Raw genomic sequence first — 23607 nt, forward strand, 5'->3', positions numbered from 1 at the left:
ATGGAATTCCAGTTGAGCTATTTCAAACCTAAAAGATGATGCTGTGAAAGTGCTGCACTCAATACACCAGTAAATTTGGAAAACTCAGCAGTGGCCACAGGACTAGAAAAGGTCAGTTTTCATTCCAATCCCCCAAAAGGCAATGCCAAAGGACATTCAAACTACTGCACAATTGCACTCATCTCACACGCTAGCAAAGTAATGTTCAAAATTCTACAAGGCTTCAACAGTATGTGAACCGTGAACTTCCACATGGTCAGCTGGATTTATAAAAGGCAGAGAAACCAGATATCAAATTGTCAACATCCATTGGATCACAGAAAAAGCAAAAGAATTAAAGAAAAATATCTATTTTTTCTGTATTGACTATGGCAAAGCCTTTGACAGTGTGGATCACAACAAACTGTGGAAAATTCTTCAAGAGGACTACCAGGGCACCTGACCTGCCTCCTGAGAAATCTGTATGCAGGTCAAGAAGCAACAGTTAGAACTGGACGTGGAACACCAGACTGGTTCCAAATCGGGAAAGGAGTATGTCAAGGCTGTATATTGCCACCCTGCTTTTTTAACTTATATGCAGAGTACATCATGAGAAATGCTGGGTTGGATGAAGCACAAGCTGGAATCAAGACTGCCAGGAGACCTATCATTAACGTCAGATACGCAGATGACACCACCCTTATGGCAGAAAGCAAAGAAGAACTAAAGAGCCTCTTGATGAAAGTGAAAGAGGAGAGTGAAAAAGTTGGCTTAAAACTCTGTATAACTCCGTGAACATCTCTGAGCGGTCCAGTTGTGGAGTGCACACAAGGAAGTGACTACTGGCTAGCCCACTCTCTCCACTATTGATTCCACCTCCTCTCATTTGGGTCACCTCTAACTCCCTCCTCCCTCTTCTCCTCTCCATGTAACGCTGTGAACCTCTCTGAGTGACCCTCACAGTAGAGAAACTTTTCATCTTTAACGTAGATGTTTTATCAATGGTGCTGTATAGAAGGAGAAGTTTTGAAACTACTGTAAAAATAAGACTGATAACTGGAAGTAGGAGGCTTAAGTCCAAACCCTGACTCCAGGGAACTCCTGACTCCAAGGAACATTAATTGACAGGAGCTCATCAAACGCCTCCATACTGACACTGAAACCAAGCACCACACAAGGGCCAACAAGTTTCAGGGCAAGACATTCCAAGCAAATTCTCCAGCAACAAAGGAACACAGCCCTGAGCTTCAAGATAAAGGCTGCCCTAAGTCACCCCAAAACCATAGACATCTCATAACTCATTAGTGGACACTTCATTGCACTCCAGAGAGAAGAAATACAGCTCCACCCACCAGAACACAAGCTTCCCTAACCAGGAAACCTTGACAAGCCACCTGTACAAACCCACACACAGCGAGGAAACGCCACAATAAAGAGAACTCCACAAACTGCCAGAATACAGAAAGGACACCCCAAACTCAGCAATTTAAACAAGATGAAGAGACAGAGGAATACCCAGCAGATAAAGGAACAGGATAAATGTCCACCAAACAAAACAAAAGAGGAAGAGATAGGGAATCTACCTGATAAAGAATTCCGAATAATGATAGTGAAATTGATCCAAAATCTTGAAATCAAAATGGAATCACAGATAAATAGCCTGGAGACAAGGATTGAGAAGATGCAAGAAAGGTTTAACAAGGACCTAGAAGAAATAAAAAAGAGTCAATATATAATGAATAATGCAATAAATGAAATTAAAAACACTCTGGAGGCAACAAATAGTAGAATAACAGAGGCAGAAGATAGGATTAGTGAATTAGAAGATAGAATGGTAGAAATAAATGAATCAGAGAGGAAAAAAGAAAAACGAATTAAAAGAAATAAGGACAATCTCAGAGACCTCCAGGACAATATTAAACGCTACAACATTCGAATCATAGGGGTCCCAGAAGAAGAAGACAAAAAGAAATACCATGAGAAAATACTTGAGGAGATAATAGTTGAAAACTTCCCTAAAATGGGGAAGGAAATAATCACCCAAGTCCAAGAAACCCAGAGAGTCCCAAACAGGATAAACCCAAGGTGAAACACCCTAAGACACATATTAGTCAAATTAACAAAGATCAAACACAAAGAACAAATATTAAAAGCAGCAAGGGAAAAACAACAAATAACACACAAGGGAATTCCCATAAGGATAACAGCTGATCTCTTCAAGCCAGGAGGGAATGGCAAGGCATACTTAAAGTGATGAAAGAAAATAACCTACAGCCCAGATTATTGTACCCAGCAAGGATCTCATTCAAGTATGAAGGAGAAATCAAAAGCTTTTCAGACAAGCAAAAGCTGAGAGAATTCTGCACCACCAAACCAACTCTCCAACAAATACTTAAGGATATTCTCTAGACAGGAAACACAAAAACGGTGTATAAATTCGAACCCAAAACAATAAAGTAAATGGCAACGGGATCATACTTATCAGTAATTACCTTAAACGTAAATGGGTTGAATGCCCCAACCAAAAGACAAAGACTGGCTGAATGGATACAAAAACAAGACCCCTACATATGTTGTCTACAAGAGACCCACCTCAAAACAGGGAACACATACAGACTGAAAGTGAAGGGCTGGAAAAAGATTTTCCATGCAAATAGGGACCAAAAGAAAGCAGGAGTAGCAATACTCATATCAGATAAAATAGACTTTAAAACAAAGGCTGTGAAAAGAGACAAAGACGGTCACTACATAATGATCAAAGGATCAATCCAAGAAGAAGATATAACAATTATAAATATATATGCACCCAACACGGGAGCACCGCAGTATGTAAGACAAATGCTAACAAGTATGAAAGGAGAAATTAACAGTAACACAATAATAGTGGGAGACTTTAATACCCCACTCACACCTATGGATAGATCAACTAAACAGAAAATTAACAAGGAAACACAAACTTTAAATGATACAATAGACCAGTTAGACCTAATTGATATCTATAGGACATTTCATCCCAAAACAATGAATTTCACCTTTTGCTCAAGTGCACATGGAACCTTCTCCAGGATAGATCACATCCTGGGCCATAAAGCTAGCCTTGGTAAATTCAAAAAAATAGAAATCATTCCAAGCATCTTTTCTGACCACAATGCAGTAAGATTAGATCTCAAGTACAGGAGAAAAACTATTAAAAAATCCAACATATGGAGGCTGAACAACACACTGCTGAATAACCAACAAATCACAGAAGAAATCAAAAAAGAAATCAAAATTTGCATAGAAACGAATGAAAATGAAAACACAACAACCCAAAACCTGTGGGACACTGTAAAAGCAGTCCTAAGGGGAAAGTTCATAGCAATACAAGCACACCTCAAGAAACAAGAAAAAAGTCAAATAAATAACCTAACTCTACACCTAAAGCAATTAGAAAAGGAAGAAATGAAGAACCCCAGGGTTAGTAGAAGGAAAGAAATCTTAAAAATTAGAGCAGAAATAAATTCAAAAGAAACAAAAGAGACCGTAGCAAAAATCAACAAAACCAAAAGCTGGTTCTTTGAAAGGATAAATAAAATTGACAAACCATTAGCCAGACTCATCAAGAAACAAAGGGAGAAAAATCAAATCAATAAAATTAGAAATGAAAATGGAGAGATCACAACAGACAACACAGAAATACAAAGGATCATAAGAGACTACTATCAACAATTATATGCCAATAAAATGGACAATGTGGAAGAAATGGACAAATTCTTAGAAAAGTACAACTTTCCAAAACTCGAGCAGGAAGAAATAGAAAATCTTAACAGACCCATCACAAGCACAGAAATTGAAACTGTAATCAAAAATCTTCCAGCAAACAAAAGCCCAGGTCCAGACGGCTTCACAGCTGAATTCTACCAAAAATTTAGAGAAGAGCTAATACCTATCCTGCTCAAACTCTTCCAGAAAATTGCAGAGGAAGGTAAACTTCCAAACTCATTCTATGAGGCCACCATCACCCTAATACCAAAACCTGACAAAGATGCCACAAAAAAAGAAAACTACAGGCCAATATCACTGATGAACATAGATGCAAAAATCCTTAACAAAATTCTAGCAATCAGAATCCAACAACACATTAAAAAGATCATACACCATGACCAAGTGGGCTTTATCCCAGGGATGCAAGGATTCTTCAATATCCGCAAATCAATCAATGTAATACACCACATTAACAAATTGAAAAATAAAAACCATATGATTATCTCAATAGATGCAGAGAAAGCCTTTGACAAAATTCAACATCCATTTATGATAAAAACTCTCCAGAAAGCAGGAATAGAAGGAACATACCTCAACATAATAAAAGCTATATATGACAAACACACAGCAAACATTATCCTCAATGGTGAAAAATTGAAAGCATTTCCTCTAAAGTCAGGAACAAGACAAGGGTGCCCACTTTCACCATTACTATTCAACATAGTTTTGGAAGTTTTGGCCACAGCAATCAGAGCAGAAGAAGAAATAAAAGGAATCCAAATTGGAAAAGAAGTAAAACTCTCACTATTTGCAGATGACATGATCTTCTACATAGAAAACCCTAAAGACTCCACCAGAAAATTACTAGAACTAATCAATGACTATAGTAAAGTTGCAGGATATAAAATGAACACACAGAAATCCCTTGCATTCCTATACACTAATAATGAGAAAACAGAAAGAGAAATTAAGGAAACAATTCCATTCACCATTGCAACGGAAAGAATAAAATACTTAGGAATATATCTACCTAAAGAAACTAAAGACCTATATATAGAAAACTATAAAACACTGGTGAAAGAAATCAAAGAGGACACTAACAGATGGAGAAATATACCATGTTCATGGATTGGAAGAATCAATATAGTGAAAATGAGTATACTACCCAAAGCAATTTATAGATTCAATGCAATCCCTATCAAGCTACCAACAGCATTCTTCACAGAGCTAGAACAAATAATTTCACAATTTGTATGGAAATACAAAAAACCTCGAATAGCCAAAACGATCTTGAGAAAGAAGAATGGAACTGGAGGAATCAACCTACCTGACTTCAGGCTCTACTACAAAGCCACAGTCATCAAGACAGTATGGTACTGGCACAAAGACAGAAATATAGATCAATGGAACAAAATAGAAAGCCCAGAGATAAATCCACGCACATATGGACACCTTATCTTTGACAAAGGAGGCAAGAATATACAATAGATTAAAGACAACCTCTTTAACAAGTGGTGCTGGGAAATCTGGTCAACCACTTGTAAAAGAATGAAACTAGAACACTTTCTAACACCATACACAAAAATAAACTCAAAATGGATTAAAGATCTAAACGTAAGACCAGAAACTAAAAACTCCTAGAGGAGAACACAGGCAAAACACTCTCTGACATACATCACAGCAGGATCCTCTATGACCCACCTCCCAGAATATTGGAAATAAAAGCAAAAATAAACAAATGGGACCTAATTAACCTTAGAAGCTTCTGCACATCAAAGGAAACTATTAGCAAGGTGAAAAGACAGCCTTCAGAATGGGAGAAAATAATAGCAAATGAAGCAACTGACAAACAACTAATCTCAAAAATATACAAGCAACTCCTACAGCTCAACTCCAGAAAAATAAATGACCCAATCAAAAAATGGGCCAAAGAACTAAATAGACATTTCTCCAAAGAAGACATACAGAAGGCTAACAAACACATGAAAAGATGCTCAACATCACTCATTACCAGAGAAATGCAAATCAAAACCACTATGAGGTACCATTTCACACCAGCCAGAATGGCTGCGATCCAAAAGTCTACAAGTAATAAATGCTGGAGAGGGTGTGGAGAAAAGGGAACCCTCTTACACTGTTGGTGGGAATGCAAACTAGTACAGCCACTATGGAGAACAGTGTGGAGATTCCTTAAAAAACTGGAAATAGAACCGCCTTATGATTCAGCAATCCCACTCCTGGGCATACACACTGAGGAAACCAGAAGGGAAAGAGACACGTGTACCCCAATGTTCATCACAGCACTGTTTATAATAGCCAGGACATGGAAGCAACCTAGATGTCCATCAGCAGACGAATGGATAAGAAAGCTGTGGTACATATACACAATGGAGTATTACTCAGCCATTAAAAAGAATACATTTGAATCAGTTCTAATGAGGTGGATGAAACTGGAGCCTATTATACAGAGTGAAGTAAGCCAGAAAGAGAAACACCAATACAGTATACTAATGCATATATATGGAATTTAGAAAGATGGTAACAATAACCCTGTGTACAAGACAGCAAAAGAGACACTGATGTATAGAACAGTCTTATGGACTCTGTGGGAGAGGGAGAGGGTGGGAAGATTTGGGAGAATGGCATTGAAACATGTAAAATATCATGTATGAAACGAGTTGCCAGTCCAGGTTCGATGCACAATACTGGATGCTTGGGGCTAGTGCACTGGGATGACCCAGAGGGATGGTATGGGGAGGGAGGAGGGAGGAGGGTTCAGGGTGGGGAACACATGTATACCTGTGGCGGATTCATTTTGATATTTGGCAAAACTAATACAATTATGTAAAGTTTAAAAATAAAAAAAATTTTTTTTTAAATTAAATAAAAAGGAAGGCAAAAAAAAAAAAAACAAAAAAAAAAAACTCAACATTCAGAAAACTAAGATCACGGCATCCAGTCCCATCACTTCATGACAAATAGATGGGAAAACAATAGAAACAGTGAGAGACTATTTTTCTGGGCTTCAAAAGCACTGCAGATGGTGACTGCAGCCATGAAATTAACAGACACTTGCTCCTTGGAAGAAAAGTATGACCAACATTGACAGCATATTAAAAAGCAGAGACATTACTTTGCCAACAAAGGTCTGTCTAGTCAAAGCTATGGTTTTTCCAGTAGTCATGTATGGATGTGAGAGCGGGACTATAAAGAAAGCTGAGCACTGAAGAACTGATGCTTTTGAACTGTGGTGTTGGAAAAGACTCTTGAGAGTTCCTTGGACTGCAAGGAGATCCAACCTGTCAGTCCTAAAGGAAATCAGTCCTGAATATTCATTGGAAGGACTGATGCTGAAGCTGAAACTCCAATACTTTGGCCACCTGATGTGAAGAACTGACTCATTGGAAAAGACCCTGATGCTGGGAAAGATTGAAGGAGGGAGGAGAAGGGGACGACAGAGGATGAGACGGTTGGATGGAATCACCAACATGATGAACATGAGTTTGAGTAGGCTCTGGCAGTTGGTGATGGACAGGAAAGCCTGGCGTGCTGCAGTCCATGGGGTTATGAAGAGTCGGATGGGATTGAGCAATTCACCTTAACTGAAGTGAACTATATAATAATAATTAGATACGATGTGGTTAGTTGTGACAATACTGATATACCCACACTACTAATAATTTGATACATTTGTGGAAAACAGTATAGGTGGTTCTTTGAAAAGGTTAACAAAATTGACAAACTTTAGCCTAACTAACCAAGGGAACAAAAAGTCATCACTCAAAGTACTAAAAGCTAGAATGAAAGAAGCATATTACTATCTTAGTGAGTAGTTTATAAGAGAATACTATAAACAAGTGTCTGCCAATAAATTACGTAATCTAAATGAAATTAACAAATTCCTAGAAAGCCACAAACTACCAAACTGATTCAAGGAAAAATAAAAAGTCTGAATAGAACTATAACAAGTAAAAAAAAAAACTAAAACAGTAAAAAAAGAAATCCTTCCACAAAGAAAAAATCCTTGAACACAAGGCTTCATTGGTGAACATTATCAAATATTTAAAGAATATTTCACTAAAGCTTAATAAGTTTTGCCAAAAAATGAAAGAGGATCGACACTTGCTAAATATATATATGAGCCCCATATAACCCCAACAGCAAAACTAGACAAATACATTACAAGAAAAGAAGAATATATAAAAAAATACTTCCTTAGGAATATGGATCCTCACAACATACTACCAGACTAAGTCTGCTGTTGCTGCTAAGTCTCTTCAGTCGTGTCTGACTCTGTGCGACCCCATAGATGGCAGCCCTCCAGGCTCCCCTATCCCTGGGATTCTCCAGGCAAGAACACTAGAGTGGGTTGCCATTTCCTTCTTCAATGTATGAAAGTGGAAAGTGAAAGTGAAGTCGCTCAGTCTTGTCCGACTCATAGCAACCCCACGGACTGCAGCCTACCAGGCTCCTCTGTCCATGGGATTTTCCAGGCAAGAGTACTGGAGTGGGGTGCCATTGCCTTCTCCGAAACTAAGTCTAGAGGCATGTTAAAAGAATTATACATCATATCCAAGTGAGATGTAGCCCATAAATATTTCAACATGTAAATCAAACAGTAATATGGATATTAATATTAATAAAAAGAAGAAACAAACACATTTCAATAGATGTAGAAAAATTTCTGACAAAATTCAAACCAATTCTTGATTAAAAATAAAAAACACTCAGCAAAATAGGAATAGTAGAAAACTTGTTCAACATGATTTTTTTACCTTGTAAAAAATCCATACCTAACATAAGATATTACAGTAAAGAATGAAGTTTCTTTCCTCTAAGACCAGGAAAAAGGCAACCGTATCTAGACTCTTTCATTTTTACTCAACACTGTTCTGCAGGTTTGAGTCAGAGTCATTAGGCAAGAAAGTGAAATAAAAAGCATACAAGATACAATAAAAGCATCAAAAAAATAAAATAGGAATAAAATTAACAAAATAAGTGCAAAATTTGTTTGGCTTAAGTTTCACTAGAATCTACATACAAAACAGTGAAAAAAATATCTAAATTAATAGAAAAATACCTTGTGTTAGTGGATTCTAAGACATAACTTTTTGAAGACACCAAAACTCTTCAAAATGATCTACAGGTTCAATGCAATTTCTATCAAATTTCAATAGCCATTTTTCCCCAGAAATTCTCAAACTGACCCTAACATGGAAATGCAAGGGACCTAGTTTAGTCGAATTAATCTTGAAAAAGAAGAGCAAACTTGGAGGGATCATACTTCCTGATTTCAAAAATTACTACAAATCCATAATAATCAGCCAGTGTGGTATTGCCATAAAGACAAACATGTAGCTCAATGGAATAGAATTAAGATTCCTGATATAAACCCATATTTACAGTCAGTTGATTTTTACAAGCATGCCAAGATTATTCTGTGAGGAAAGAACAGTCATTTTTCAACAGTCAGTACTGGGTAAATGAATGCAAAAGAATGAATTTTGACTCCTACCTCAAACCATGTCATAAATTAACTCAAAATGGATTATAAACTTAACTACAAGAGACAAAACTATAACTCATAAAAAAACATAGGAGTGAATATATGTGAAAAGGAGGAGTAAATATATGTTACCTTGGATATGACATCAAAGGGACAAAAATAAAAATTTTGTGCTGCAAAGGGCAGTATCAACAAAGTGAAAACACTAACTGAATCACTTTGCTGTACACCTGAAACACTATAAATCAACTATATCTCAATTTTTAAAAAGTCATATAAAAACTCCAAAAAAGGAAAGTGAAAACACAACCCTTACTACAAGCAAAACATTTATAAATCATATATCTGATAAAAGTCTAGTTTCTAAAAAATATAAAGAATTAGTATGACTCAATAGTAGAAAAATACTAACAACCCAATTTAAAAATGGGCCAAAGATTTAAAGAGGTATTTCTCCAAAGAAGATATACAAGTGACAGCAGAGATATTTAAAGATCCTCATCATTAATTATTAGAGAAATGCAAATCAAAACCACAAAAAGATGCCATTTCACACCCACTAAGATTGCTCTAATAAAGCTTTAAAAAACTAACAGAATTTAACAAGTGTAGACAAGGGGTAGAAAAACAGGAATCCTCATATATTGCTGTTTGGAATGTAAAATATTGCAGCTGCTTTGGGGAAAAAAAAAATTGGCAATTACTCAGAAGGTCAAACATCAAGTTACCAAATGACCCAATTCCATCCAGTGCAAACAGAAGTGAAAACAGATGTCCATATAAAAAACTTGTACTTCAGTATTCATAACAACATTATTCATAACAGCCCCAAAGTGGAAATAATCCAAATACCCATCTACTGATGAATTTATAAAACAATATGTGGAATATTCATACAACGGAATATTATTCAGACACAAAAAAGAATCTCGACATAGTTATAATTTAAAAGAAGAAAGACAAACCCAACTATTTCACCCATTCATTTATATGAACTGTCGGAAACAGCCTCCCATCTCTCCTCCCCACACCCCCAGCCACCAAATAAGTCCCTGCTATAAAAGCAATTCTGTTACCTATGAAATCCTGATTAAACATCAGAAGAAAGGCCATCAAGCTTTAAGGTTGACAGGTTAACACCTAGTGTGCACCTGAATCCCATGAGCAGAGCATCCCTGCCTCTCGACGTTCTCGCGGTATCTTGAGAAATCCCGGCTGGACGCTGCGGGCAATCATGGCTGAGCTTGTGCCACGCCAAGAATTGTCCTGGAAGTTGTGTAGTGGCCATGCCTTCCTTCAGGCCTCTGCGCTTGCACGTCGCCACTGCGACCTGGCTGGGGCGCTGGTGTCGGCAAACACTCCTTTGGGCCGGACTGAAAGTGGTCACACAAACCCTCGGGAAGGACTGGCCGCCCACCTCTGTGGGACCTCAGGTCGGCGGTGAGGCCAAAGGATGCTGACAGGCCTTCATGACAAATATGGGGGTGCAGGCCACCTGGGGCTGCTGGAAGATGCGGCCCCGCTTCTGTACCAGCGGATACCATGGATGCCACTGAACAGTTGCTCCTGACACCGGGTCTCCACAAAATACCGGGCTCCATGAACCCGGGCTGGCAGTAGGTACGCGGCCTAGAGGCGGCACCAGGCGGGCAGTGGGCGTGATCTGTGTGGCACCCCTGGGCGGCGTTACATCAAGGACCTCAAAGCGCATGTCCCGCGCGTCCTCCTGGCGCAGCGCCTCCCGGGACACCAGTCAACACGCCATACATGATCTCCTTGAGGGACCGCACACTCTTGGTGATGTCCTTGAGGAGGTCAGGCTGGTGCCGGCGGCCCCAAGCACCACATTTTGCGATTCTCGGCCACGTCCCCCTCCAACTTTGTCAGGTAGCGGGTGGATGCTTGGGCTCCTGATGGCCGACAACACCTCTCTCTTGATGTCCATTGTCAGGCCATCGGAGAAGGACAACACTTCCATGTGCAGCCGGTCGTGCCTGTCGCAGTTCTTGAATAGGCAAAGTGCATTTGACTCTTTCGCCGACGACTTCACAGGACCAGTTGACCTGACTGGATTTCTTGATAGGGGCTGCAAGTGAGGTCCTCCCAGCATATCACCGGGTGTGGATCAACTGCACCCGCAAAGGCATGTTCCCTGACTCCTCCATGATGCATCACCCTTCCAGATCCCATTTGGCCTGTGGCTTTGGCCGCTCCTCCTGCCCGGCTTGGAGGGAGCAGCTGGGTTCTTGCATTCCACAGCGAGCCTGACCATGGGCCTTACACTGAATTTTACCATGCACGTGTAGTGGGCAGGCTCAATGAAGGCTATGCTGCCTGGCTTCACCAAGAACTAGTCAACACCCACCAGGCCCACAATGTTCCCACAAGGCAAGTAAATATGTGGTTGCCAGGGACTGGGTGGAGGGGGAATAGAGAGTGGCAGCTCTATAATGGTATAGGGGTGCTTTGGGGGTTATGAAAATATACTGGAATTATAATGGCAAAAAAAGGGCTTCCCAGGTGGCCCTAGTGCTAAAGAACCTGCCTGCCAATGCAGGAGACTTATGAGATGCAGATTCGATCCCTGGGTGGGGAAGATCCCCCAGAGAAGGAAATGCCAACCCATGCCAGTATGCTTGCCTGCAGAATTCCATGGACAGAGGAGCCTGAAGAGCTGCAGTCCATGAGCTCCCAAAGAGTGGACACGACTGAAGCAACATACAATACAGTGGTTGCAAAACCTTGTGATTATACTGAAAACACCAAATTGAAAGAAAGAGATGAATTTTTATGGTAGTGTGTGAATTATAACTGTTTTAAAGTTAAATACAATATTACCTTTAACAGCACTGAACAAAGCTACATGCTGAGAGACTCTATGTATGCTGACCTCTATTCTGTATCTTGCTAAGACATTATACTGCTAACATGATGTAGAATAAAAGATGCAAAGGGATTCAGGATGCAAAGTAAAGCAATAAAATGTAATACAACTTTTAAAATATAATTATACAAGTTTGTTTTTTTTTTTCATTTTTAACTTTGTATGTTTCTTTTCAATGGTATGCTGGTAAAATTTTAATAACCAGTAAGTACTATCACCATAGCCAATTTCACCCAGTCTATAGAGTAGAATTGAGAAGAGATGTGTATACAGTTGGCTCACAGGAGCTAGTAAGAGCTGACTCCTGCAGACCATTATTGTATTACCTACCTTTGGTACTACCTATACCATACTTCAGTAGTAATTATAAAAGAAATTGATTATAACTTAGACAGTTGTTGTTTAGTTACTAAATAGTGTCCAACTCTTTTGCAACCCCATGGACTGGAGCCTGCCAGGCTCCTTTGTCCATGGGATTTTCTAGGCAAGAATAATGGAGAGGGTTGCCATTTCCTTCTCTAGGGGATCTTCCTGAACCAGGAATTGAACCCACATCTCGTGCATTGGCAGGCAAATTCTTTACCTCTGAGCCATCAGGGAAGCCCAGGCCATACAATGAATTTCCCTTAAACTGATTTACTCCTTCTGCTTACCTCATCTTTCTGACCCCAGTAAATTTTGGTTTTGTGACCCCCTGGCCTTGGAGAAGATTACTATCCTTAAAACTGTCTTTCTTCTATGAGTGACCTGAATTGCATTTATCTATGCAACTTCAGTTTCAAAGAAAATCACTTAAGGATAAACTTACCTTTATTGGTTTGCTCTCCTCCAATGGGAGAACAGGAAATTATCTTCTTTTCAGGCATGGTTATTTACAGTCATTTGAAACCTAATTAGAAAGAAAAATATTTAAATATCATGAATCAAAATTAGTTTATGTTTAATTTCACTAAAAATTATCAACTCAAGAACTGGTAATATCAGGATATGTATTTAATATAATGTAATGCCTATATAATATATCTGCCTGCAACGTGGGAGACCTGGGTTCGATCCCTGGGTTGGGAAGATCCCCTGGAGAAGGGAAAGGCTACCCATTCCAGTATTCTGCCATGGAGTGCATAGTCCATGGGTCACAGAGTTGGACACAATTGAGCCACTTTCACTTTCAATTTCTATGCCTATATATAAAATCAAAACTAAATTATGTTTAAATGCAAGGAAATTAACATTATACTTTTTCCTCTGAGGATTACTATGAATCTATTTAGGAACACCAAATGTAAAAATTCTCTTTGACGAGGCAACTTTGATCCTCTGCTCTGCTAACTTAAATAGACACCTGGCCTGAGTACTAGATAACTTAGCATTCAGCGTTGAGGCTGTAGGCTCACAGCACTTTGGGAATTTTAGAACCTTCATTGTTTCATTTCAGATGATAAAGTTAAACCTTGCTGTCATCTTTTCCCTGCATTCCTTCAATTCCTTTTTAAAACATTTTGTATTGTGGACAAAGTCAATTACATACAAGTGAAAGTGAAAGTTGTTCAGTCATGTTCGACTGGAGAAGGCAAGGGCAACCCACTCCTGTACTCTTGCCTGGAAAATCCCATGGATGGGAGGAGCCTGGTAGGCTGCAGTCCGTGGGGTCCCAAAGAGATGGACACAACTGAGCGACTTCACTTTCACTTTTCACTTTCATGCATTGGAGGAGGAAATGGCAACCCACTTCAGTGTTCTTGCCTGGAGAATCCCAGGGACAGGGGAGCCTGGTGGGCTGCTGTCTATGGGGTCACACAGAGTTGGACACAACTGAAGCGACTTAGCAGCAGCATGTTCAATTCTTAATGACCCCATGGACTACTCCATGGAATTCTCCAGGCCAGAATACTGGAGTGGGTAGCCTTTCCCTTCTCCAGGGGATCTTCCCAACCCAGGGATTGAACCCAGGTCTCCCACATTGCAGGCAGATTCTTTACCAGCTGTGCCACAAGGGAAGCCCCAAAAAGGATAGAGAGAATTACTCATGTAATTTGATCATAATAATAGCCTCAAAGTCTCATGAGATAAAAATCAATTAAGGTGATTCTTACTCAGCACAAACTCAAAGGGAACCCAGCACACAAAGAGACAAAATAACAAAAGTCAACAGAAAGGAAAGATACCAGAAACTGCTCCAGAGTTACTCCAGATAATGAATTACCAGTGTAAAACAGCAGCAGCTATGCTTAACATGCTTATAAATAGAATATCAAATTTTAAAATCTCAGAACTAAAATTATGTAGATTGATACTGTAGATTTGAAAATAAGCCAGTTAGAAATCCATGAACTGCAAGCTGCTGTGTAACTGTGGTTCCAAAACACTGGTTCAGTTTAAAAGCCAACATGACAACACTGAAGAAAGAATTAGTGAAACAAGTTCAGATAAAAAGAAACTATTAGAAAATACAGAAGCAAATGTAAAATTTAATGTGCTCAACCTCCATTTTCAGGAAGATGGAGTGAATGTACTTACCCCTATTCCTTCCCCTACATACAACAATGGACATTATATATAAAATAAACATAAGACTTTAAAAGATGGAGAGAAGAAGGCAGCCTGGCTAGGTACCTTGAGATCAGAGGAACAATGAGGTGTGAGTTTCCAAGACTTTCTTTTTGCCTTATACATTCCAGACTTGAAACTAAAGAAACCAGAAACCCAGATAAGTATGCCAAAGGATACAGACCAAATAAATTGCTGACAAAAACCTGCTGTCTCTAGCCAAGGGACTACCAGGAAAGGGGCAGTATAGCAAAAGGGAATACATTTATATAATTGTCTCTCTATTCCAGCCAAATACCACAGAAAAAAACTGGCCCCACAAAGGCAGAATCAGGGGCCAAGATTATTTCCATTCTTGCTAAGTGGTAAGGGGGCACCCCTAGTTACTTGCTGGTGTGATGTCAGAAGACTCTGATGTCCTGTAGGAATCCAGGACTTCCATCTCCACTGGTTGGAGGCAGCCTCCCCCATCTCAGTATCAACGGACACTCTGTGGGGAGACTGGACATCCACACCTCCTTATAGCTCTAACCAGGCACCTCTTCTCTTCCCCAGTGGGTTGGCCTCAGAGCAGGCTTAGTCATAAGTCACAACTTTTCACTACAATCCAGTAGTTAGGAGGACCACACGCTCTCTATGGTGTTAGTGGTGTCCATGTAGGAAGCAGTGACTGGGCATCCCTACCTCTCCCAGTGAGGGAGGTGTCACAGAAAGTCTAGTTGGAAGCTAGGACCCACAACCTCTTCTTGGCAATAAGAAGTGGAAACTAAAATCTCAATGGGATATCTATACAGCTTATCAGAATGACTGAAACAAACAAACAAAAAAAATAGTTGCAACACCAAATCCTGGCAGGAATGTGGAAAAATTGGGTCACTCTTACACTGCTGGTTAGAGTATGAGATGACATAGCTACTATGGAAAAGAGTTTAGCAGTTCCTTTTAAAACTAAAAATGACTGTCAATATGACCCAGTTAGTTGCACTCTTGAATATATATCCCAGAGAAATAAAAAACATATTTTCACTCAGAAACTTATGCAAGAATATCCTTAGGAGCTTTGTTCGTACTAACCAAAAAGCACACTACCCAAATGTCCTTCAGTGGTGCATAATTAAAAGTTGTGCACATCTGTAACATGGAATACCACACCACAATAAAAGGGAACAGACTCTCCATACACACAACACCTTGGACGACCCAAGATTAATTATGCTGAATGGAAAAAAAAGTCTCAAAAGATGTGTATTGCATGATCCATTTCATTTATGAAATAACATAATTATAGAGATGGAGACAGGATCATTGGTGGGAAGAGGGTGACATCAGGGAGTATTGTGATGATGTGCAATTAAATATCTTTTTTTTTTTTTAATTTTATTTTATTTTTAAACTTTACATAACTGTATTAGATTTGCAAAATATCAAAATGAATCCGCCACAGGTTTACATGTGTTCCCCATCCTGAACCCTCCTCCCTCCTCCCTCCCCATTCCATCCCTCTGGGTCGTCCCAGTGCACCAGCCCCAAGCATCCAGTATCGTGCATCGAACCTGGACTGGCAACTCATTTCATACATGATATTTTACATGTTTCAATGCCATTCTCCCAAATCTTCCCACCCTCTCCCTCTCCCACAGAGTCCATAAGACTGTTCTATACATCAGTGTCTCTTTTGCTGTCTCGTACACAGGGTTATTGTTACCATCTTTCTAAATTCCATATATATGCGTTAGTATACTGTATTGGTGTTTCTCTTTCTGGCTTACTTCACTCTGTATAATAGGCTCCAGTTTCATCCACCTCATTAGAACTGATTCAAATGTATTCTTTGTAATGGCTGAATAATACTCCATTGTGTATATGTACCACAGCTTTCTTATCCATTCATCTGCTGATGGACATCTAGGTTGCTTCCATGTCCTGGCTATTATAAACAGTGCTGTGATGAACATTGGGGTACTCGTGTCTCTTTCCCTTCTGGTTTTCTCAGTGTGTATGCCCAGCAGTGGGATTGCTGGATCATAAGGCATGTCTATTTCCAGTTTTTTAAGGAATCTCCACACTGTTCTCCATAGTGGCTGTACTAGTTTGCATTCCCACCAACAGTGGAAGAGGGTTCCCTTTTCTCCACACCCTCTCCAGCATTTATTACTTGTAGACTTTTGGATTGCAGCCATTCTGACTGGCGTGAAATGGTACCTCATAGTGGTTTTGATTTGCATTTCTCTGATAATGAGTGATGCTGAGCATCTTTTCATGTGTTTGTTAGCCATCTGTATGTCTTCTTTGGAGAAATGTCTATTTAGTTCTTTGGCCCATTTTTTGATTGGGTCATTTATTTTTCTGAAGTTGAGCTGTAGGAGTTGCTTGTATATTCTCGAGATTAGTTGTTTGTCAGTTGCTTCATTTGCTATTATCTTCTCCCATTCTGAAGGCTGTCTTTTCACCTTGCTAATAGTTTCCTTTGATGTGCAGAAGCTTTTAAGGTTAATTAGGTCCCATTTGTTTATTTTTGCTTTTATTTCCAATATTCTGGGAGGTGGGTCATAGAGGATCCTGCTGTGATGTATGTCAGAGAGTGTTTTGCCTATGTTCTCCTCTAGGAGTTTTATAGTTTCTGGTCTTACGTTTAGATCTTTAATCCATTTTGAGTTTATTTTTGTGTATGGTGTTAGAAAGTGTTCTAGTTTCATTCTTTTACAAGTGGTTGACCAGAGTTCCCAGCACCACTTGTTAAAGAGATTGTCTTTAATCCATTGTATATTCTTGCCTCCTTTGTCGAAGATAAGGTGTCCATATGTGCGTGGATTTATCTCTGGGCTTTCTATTTTGTTCCATTGATCTATATTTCTGTCTTTGTGCCAGTACCATACTGTCTTGATAACTGTGGCTTTGTAGTAGAGCCTGAAGTCAGGTAGGTTGATTCCTCCAGTTCCATTCTTCTTTCTCAAGATCGCTTTGGCTATTCGAGGTTTTTTGTTTTTCCATACAAATTGTGAAATTATTTGTTCTAGCTCTGTGAAGAATGCTGTTGGTAGCTTGATAGGGATTGCATTGAATCTATAGATTGCTTTGGGTAGTATACTCATTTTCACTACATTGATTCTTCCAATCCATGAACATGGTATATTTCTCCATCTGTTAGTGTCCTCTTTGATTTCTTTCACCAGTGTTTTATAGTTTTCTATATATAGGTCTTTAGTTTCTTTAGGTAGATATATTCCTAAGTATTTTATTCTTTCCGTTGCAATGGTGAATGGAATTGTTTCCTTAATTTCTCTTTCTGTTTTCTCATTATTAGTGTATAGGAATGCAAGGGATTTCTGTGTGTTGATTTTATATCCTGCAACTTTACTATAGTCATTGATTAGTTCTAGTAATTTTCTGGTGGAGTCTTTAGGGTTTTCTATGTAGAGGATCATGTCATCTGCAAACAGTGAGAGCTTTACTTCTTCTTTTCCAATTTGGATTCCTTTTATTTCTTTTTCTGCTCTGATTGCTGTGGCCAAAACTTCCAAAACTATGTTGAATAGTAATGGTGAAAGTGGGCACCCTTGTCTTGTTCCTGACTTTAGAGGAAATGCTTTCAATTTTTCACCATTGAGGATAATGTTTGCTGTGGGTTTGTCATATATAGCTTTGATTATGTTGAGGTATGTTCCTTCTATTCCTGCTTTCTGGAGAGTTTTTATCATAAATGGATGTTGAATTTTGTCAAAGGCTTTCTCTGCATCTATTGAGATAATCATATGGTTTTTATTTTTCAATTTGTTAATGTGGTGTATTACATTGATTGATTTGCGGATATTGAAGAATCCTTGCATCCCTGGGATAAAGCCCACTTGGTCATGGTGTATGATCTTTTTAATGTGTTGTTGGATTCTGTTTGCTAGAATTTTGTTAAGGATTTTTGCATCTATGTTCATCAGTGATATTGGCCTGTAGTTTTCTTTTTTTGTGGCATCTTTGTCAGGTTTTGGTATTAGGGTGATGGTGGCCTCATAGAATGAGTTTGGAAGTTTACCTTCCTCTGCAATTTTCTGGAAGAGTTTGAGCAGGATAGGTGTTAGCTCTTCTCTAAATTTTTGGTAGAATTCAGCTGTGAAGCCGTCTGGACCTGGGCTTTTGTTTGCCGGAAGATTTTTTATTACAGTTTCAATTTCCGTGCTTGTGATGGGTCTGTTAAGATTTTCTATTTCTTCCTGGTCGAGTTTTGGAAAGTTGTACTTTTCTAAGAATTTGTCCATTTCTTCCTCGTTGTCCATTTTATTGGCATATAATTGTTGATAGTAGTCTCTTATGATCCTTTGTATGTCTGTGTTGTCTGTTGTGATCTCTCCATTTTCATTTCTAATTTTATTGATTTGATTTTTCTCCCTTTGTTTCTTGATGAGTCTGGCTAATGGTTTGTCAATTTTATTTATCCTTTCAAAGAACCAGCTTTTGGTTTTGTTGATTTTTGCTATGGTCTCTTTTGTTTCTTTTGCATTTATTTCTGCTCTAATTTTTAAGATTTCTTTCCTTCTACTAACCCTGGGGTTCTTCATTTCTTCCTTTTCTAGTTGCTTTAGGTGTAGAGTTAGGTTATTTATTTGACTTTTTTCTTGTTTCTTGAGGTGTGCCTGTATTGCTATGAACTTTCCCCTTAGGACTGCTTTTACGGTGTCCCACAGGTTTTGGGTTGTTGTGTTTTCATTTTCATTCGTTTCTATGCAAATTTTGATTTCTTTTTTGATTTCTTCTGTGATTTGTTGGTTATTCAGCAGCGTGTTGTTCAGCCTCCATATGTTGGATTTTTTAATAGTTTTTCTCCTGTACTTGAGATCTAATCTTACTGCATTGTGGTCAGAAAAGATGCTTGGAATGATTTCTATTTTTTTGAATTTACCAAGGCTAGCTTTATGGCCCAGGATGTGATCTATCCTGGAGAAGGTTCCATGTGCGCTTGAGAAGAAGGTGAAATTCATTGTTTTGGGATGAAATGTCCTATAGATATCAATTAGGTCTAACTGGTCTATTGTATCGTTTAAAGTTTGTGTTTCCTTGTTAATTTTCTGTTTAGTTGATCTATCCATAGGTGTGAGTGGGGTATTAAAGTCTCCCACTATTATTGTGTTATTGTTAATTTCTCCTTTCATACTTGTTAGCATTTGTCTTACATACTGCGGTGCTCCCGTGTTGGGTGCATATATACTTATAATTGTTATATCTTCTTCTTGGATTGATCCTTTGATCATTATGTAGTGACCATCTTTGTCTCTTTTCACAGTCTTTGTTTTAAAGTCTATTTTATCTGATATGAGTATTGCTACTCCTGCTTTCTTTTGGTCCCTATTCGCATGGAAAATCTTTTTCCAGCCCTTCACTTTCAGTCTGTATGTGTCCCCTGTTTTGAGGTGGGTCTCTTGTAGACAACATATGCAGGGGTCTTGTTTTTGTATCCATTCAGCCAGTCTTTGTCTTTTGGTTGGGGCATTCAACCCATTTACGTTTAAGGTAATTACTGATAAGTATGACCCCGTTGCCATTTACTTTATTGTTTTGGGTTCGAATTTATACACAATTTTTGTGTTTCCTGTCTAGAGAATATCCTTTAGTATTTGTTGGAGAGCTGGTTTGGTGGTGCAGAATTCTCTCAGCTTTTGCTTGTCTGAAAAGCTTTTGATTTCTCCTTCATACTTGAATGAGATCCTTGCTGGGTACAATAATCTGGGCTGTAGGTTATTTTCTTTCATCATTTTAAGTATGTCTTGCCATTCCCTCCTGGCTTGAAGAGTTTCTATTGAAAGATCAGCTGTTATCCTTATGGGAATTCCCTTGTGTGTTATTTGTTGTTTTTCCCTTGCTGCTTTTAATATTTGTTCTTTGTGTTTGATCTTTGTTAATTTGATTACTATGTGTCTTGGGGTGTTTCGCCTTGGGTTTATCCTGTTTGGGACTCTCTGGGTTTCTTGGACTTGGGTGATTATTTCCTTCCCCATTTTAGGGACGTTTTCAACTATTATCTCCTCAAGTATTTTCTCATGGTCTTTCTTTTTGTCTTCTTCTTCTGGGACCCCTATGATTCGAATGTTGTAGCGTTTAATATTGTCCTGGAGGTCTCTGAGATTGTCCTCATTTCTTTTAATTCGTTTTTCTTTTATCCTCTCTGATTCATTTATTTCTACCATTCTATCTTCTAATTCACTAATCCTATCTTCTGCCTCTGTTATTCTACTATTTGTTGCCTCCAGAGTGTTTTTAATTTCACTTATTGCATTATTCATTATATATTGACTCTTTTTTATTTCTTCTAAGTCCTTGTTAAACCTTTCTTGCATCTTCTCAATCCTTGCCTCCAGGCTATTTATCTGTGATTCCATTTTAATTTCAAGATTTTGGATCAATTTCACTATCATTATTCGGAATTCTTTATCAGGTAGATTCCCTATCTCTTCCTCTTTTGTTTGGTTTGGTGGACATTTATCCTGTTCCTTTATCTGCTGGGTATTCCTCTGTCTCTTCATCTTGTTTAAATTGTTGAGTTTGGGGTGTCCTTTCTGTATTCTGGCAGTTTGTGGAGTTCTCTTTATTGTGGCGTTTCCTCGCTGTGTGTGGGTTTGTACAGGTGGCTTGTCAAGGTTTCCTGGTTAGGGAAGCTTGTGTTGATGTTCTGGTTGATGGAGCTGTATTTCTTCTCTCTGGAGTGTAATGAAATGTCCAGTAATGAGTTATGAGATGTCTATGGTTTTGGGGTGACTTTGGGCAGCCTGTATCTTGAAGCTCAGGGCTGTGTTCCTTTGTTGCTGGAGAATTTGCTTGTTATGTCTTTCCCTGGAACTTGTTGGCCCTTGTGTGGTGCTTGGTTTCAGTGTCGGTATGGAGGCGTTTGATGAGCTCCTGTCAATTAATGTTCCTTGGAGTCAGGAGTTCCCTGGAGTCAGGGATTGGACTTAAGCCTCCTACTTCCAGTTATCGGTCTTAATTTTACAGTAGTTTCAAAACTTCTCCTTCTATACAGCACCACTGATAAAACATCTAAGTTAAAGATGAAAAGTTTCTCTACTGTGAGGGTCACTCAGAGAGGTTCACAGCGTTACATGGAGAAGAGAAGAGGGAGGAGGGAGTTAGAGGTGACCCAAATGAGATGAGGTGGAATCAATAGTGGAGAGAGTGGGCTAGCCAGTAGTCACTTCCTTATGTGCACTCCACAACTGGACCACTCAGAGATGTTCACGGAGTTATACAGGGAAGAGAAGAAGGAGGCAGGAGACAGAGGTGGCCAGAAGGATAAAAGGGGGAAATGAAAAGGCGGGAGACAGATCCAGCCAGTAATCAGTTCCTTAAGTGTTCTCCACCGTCTGGAACACACAGAAATTCACAGAGTTGGGTAGAGTAGAGAGGGGTTAGGGAGGAGATACAGGTGACCTGGTGGAGAAAATGGAGAGTCCAAAGGGAGAGAGAGCAGTCAAGCCAGTAATCTCGTACACTAGTGAAAAATGGGTCCTGAAGATTGGGTTCTTAAAGGTACAAAATTGGTAACAAATACATAAAAACAAAAATTAGAAATCTAGAGTAGAGTTTGGAATTTCAAAAATGCGATGTTAATGAAAAGGAGAAGGAAAAGAAAGAGAGAAAAAATGAACAAAGAAAAACAAACAAGGTCGTGAAAGTAATAAAGAAACTACAGGTACAAAATTGATAACTAATACCAAACAGCAAAAATTAAAAATCTAGAGTACAGTTTGGAATTTCAAAAATACGTTAAAAAAAAAAAAAAAGAAGAAGAAGAAGAAAAATAAAGAGAGAAAACAAACAAACCAACAAAAACAATGTCGCAAAAATTATAAAGAAAATACAGGTACAAAATTGATATCAAATACCAAAAAGCATAAATTAAAAATCTTGAGTAGAGTTTGGAATTGCAGATATACGATGTTATATAAAAGAAGAAGAGAAAGAAACAGAGGAAAAAAAAAAGTCACAGCAATTATGAAAAAAACTATAGGTACAAAATTGATAACATATATCAAAAGGCTAAAATTAAAAATCTAGAGTAGAGTTTGGAATTTCAAAAATGCAATGTTAAAGAAAAGAAGAAAAAGAAGGAAAAAAAAAAAAAAAACCACGGTCAAAAAATTATAAAATATATATATGAAGTTTGCTGAAGAAGAAGAAAAAAAAAAAAATAGGGTATTTTTTTTTTTTTTTTTTGCAAAGTAATAGTTATAAAAGTGAAAATTAAAGGACAATAGAGGACTTAAAAAAAATTTTTTTTTTAATTAAAAAAAAAAGAAAGAAAGAAAGATTGATCGTAAAAATAGTAAAAATATATCTAGGTCTTTCTCTAGTTTTGTTGTGAGTATTGTGGGTTCAGTTCATTTTTGGCTAGTTCCTTGGTCTGACTTATATTTCTCAAGATCTATAGGCCCCTTCCTATGTAATCCGTAGTAACCACAGGGTTTTAATCTATGGCCTGTAGCTTCCAAGGCGTTTCCCTCTGTTATAGCTTCTTCTGTTTGCTGGTCTCTTCAGTGTCTGGTTCCCGCCCTGACACAAAGGGGACGGTGGAGGACCCTATTTTTTTTTTTTTTTTTTTTTTAATTTAGGCTCACTTGTTCAGCCGCGCTGTGGGGAGGGAGGGAGGGATGCTGCAAACAGATAACACTGGCGTGCGCTCGAAGTGCCTCGGCCACACTGGGTCTGCCCCCGCTCACGGCGCGTGTAACCTCCCTGCCCACACTGCTTGGGCTCTAGGTTGTTCCGCCGGGAACAATCAGAGGCCGGCCCTGGACTGAGCTCCCAGGTCCAAGCCGCTCAGGTTCAGGCACTCGGGTAGTCCTCAGAGGCGCAGACTCGGTTGGGCCTGCGTTTTGTGTTCTTCCCAGGTCGAGCAGCTCAGGTGATGAGGTGTTTGGCGGGCGCCAATGCTGCGACTTATCGCCTCCCCGCCACTCGGTTATCT

General features: G+C 38.9%; 1 protein-coding gene across 1 annotated transcript in view; it reads right to left on the reverse strand.

Annotated features, from left to right (window-relative positions):
• The window catches only part of CCDC178 (coiled-coil domain containing 178), a 408302-nt gene that overhangs the window by 357891 nt on the left and 26804 nt on the right, over positions 1–23607 (reverse strand). The window contains exon 2 of the mRNA XM_025273247.3: positions 12922–13002. Coding sequence (XP_025129032.1) covers positions 12922–12979 — 58 coding nt within the window. The 5' untranslated portion in view covers positions 12980–13002. The remainder of the gene's footprint in view (positions 1–12921; positions 13003–23607) is intronic.

The sequence above is a fragment of the Bubalus bubalis genome, chromosome 22, assembly GCF_019923935.1.
Source record: "Bubalus bubalis isolate 160015118507 breed Murrah chromosome 22, NDDB_SH_1, whole genome shotgun sequence".
Taxonomy (NCBI): Eukaryota; Metazoa; Chordata; class Mammalia; order Artiodactyla; family Bovidae; genus Bubalus; species Bubalus bubalis.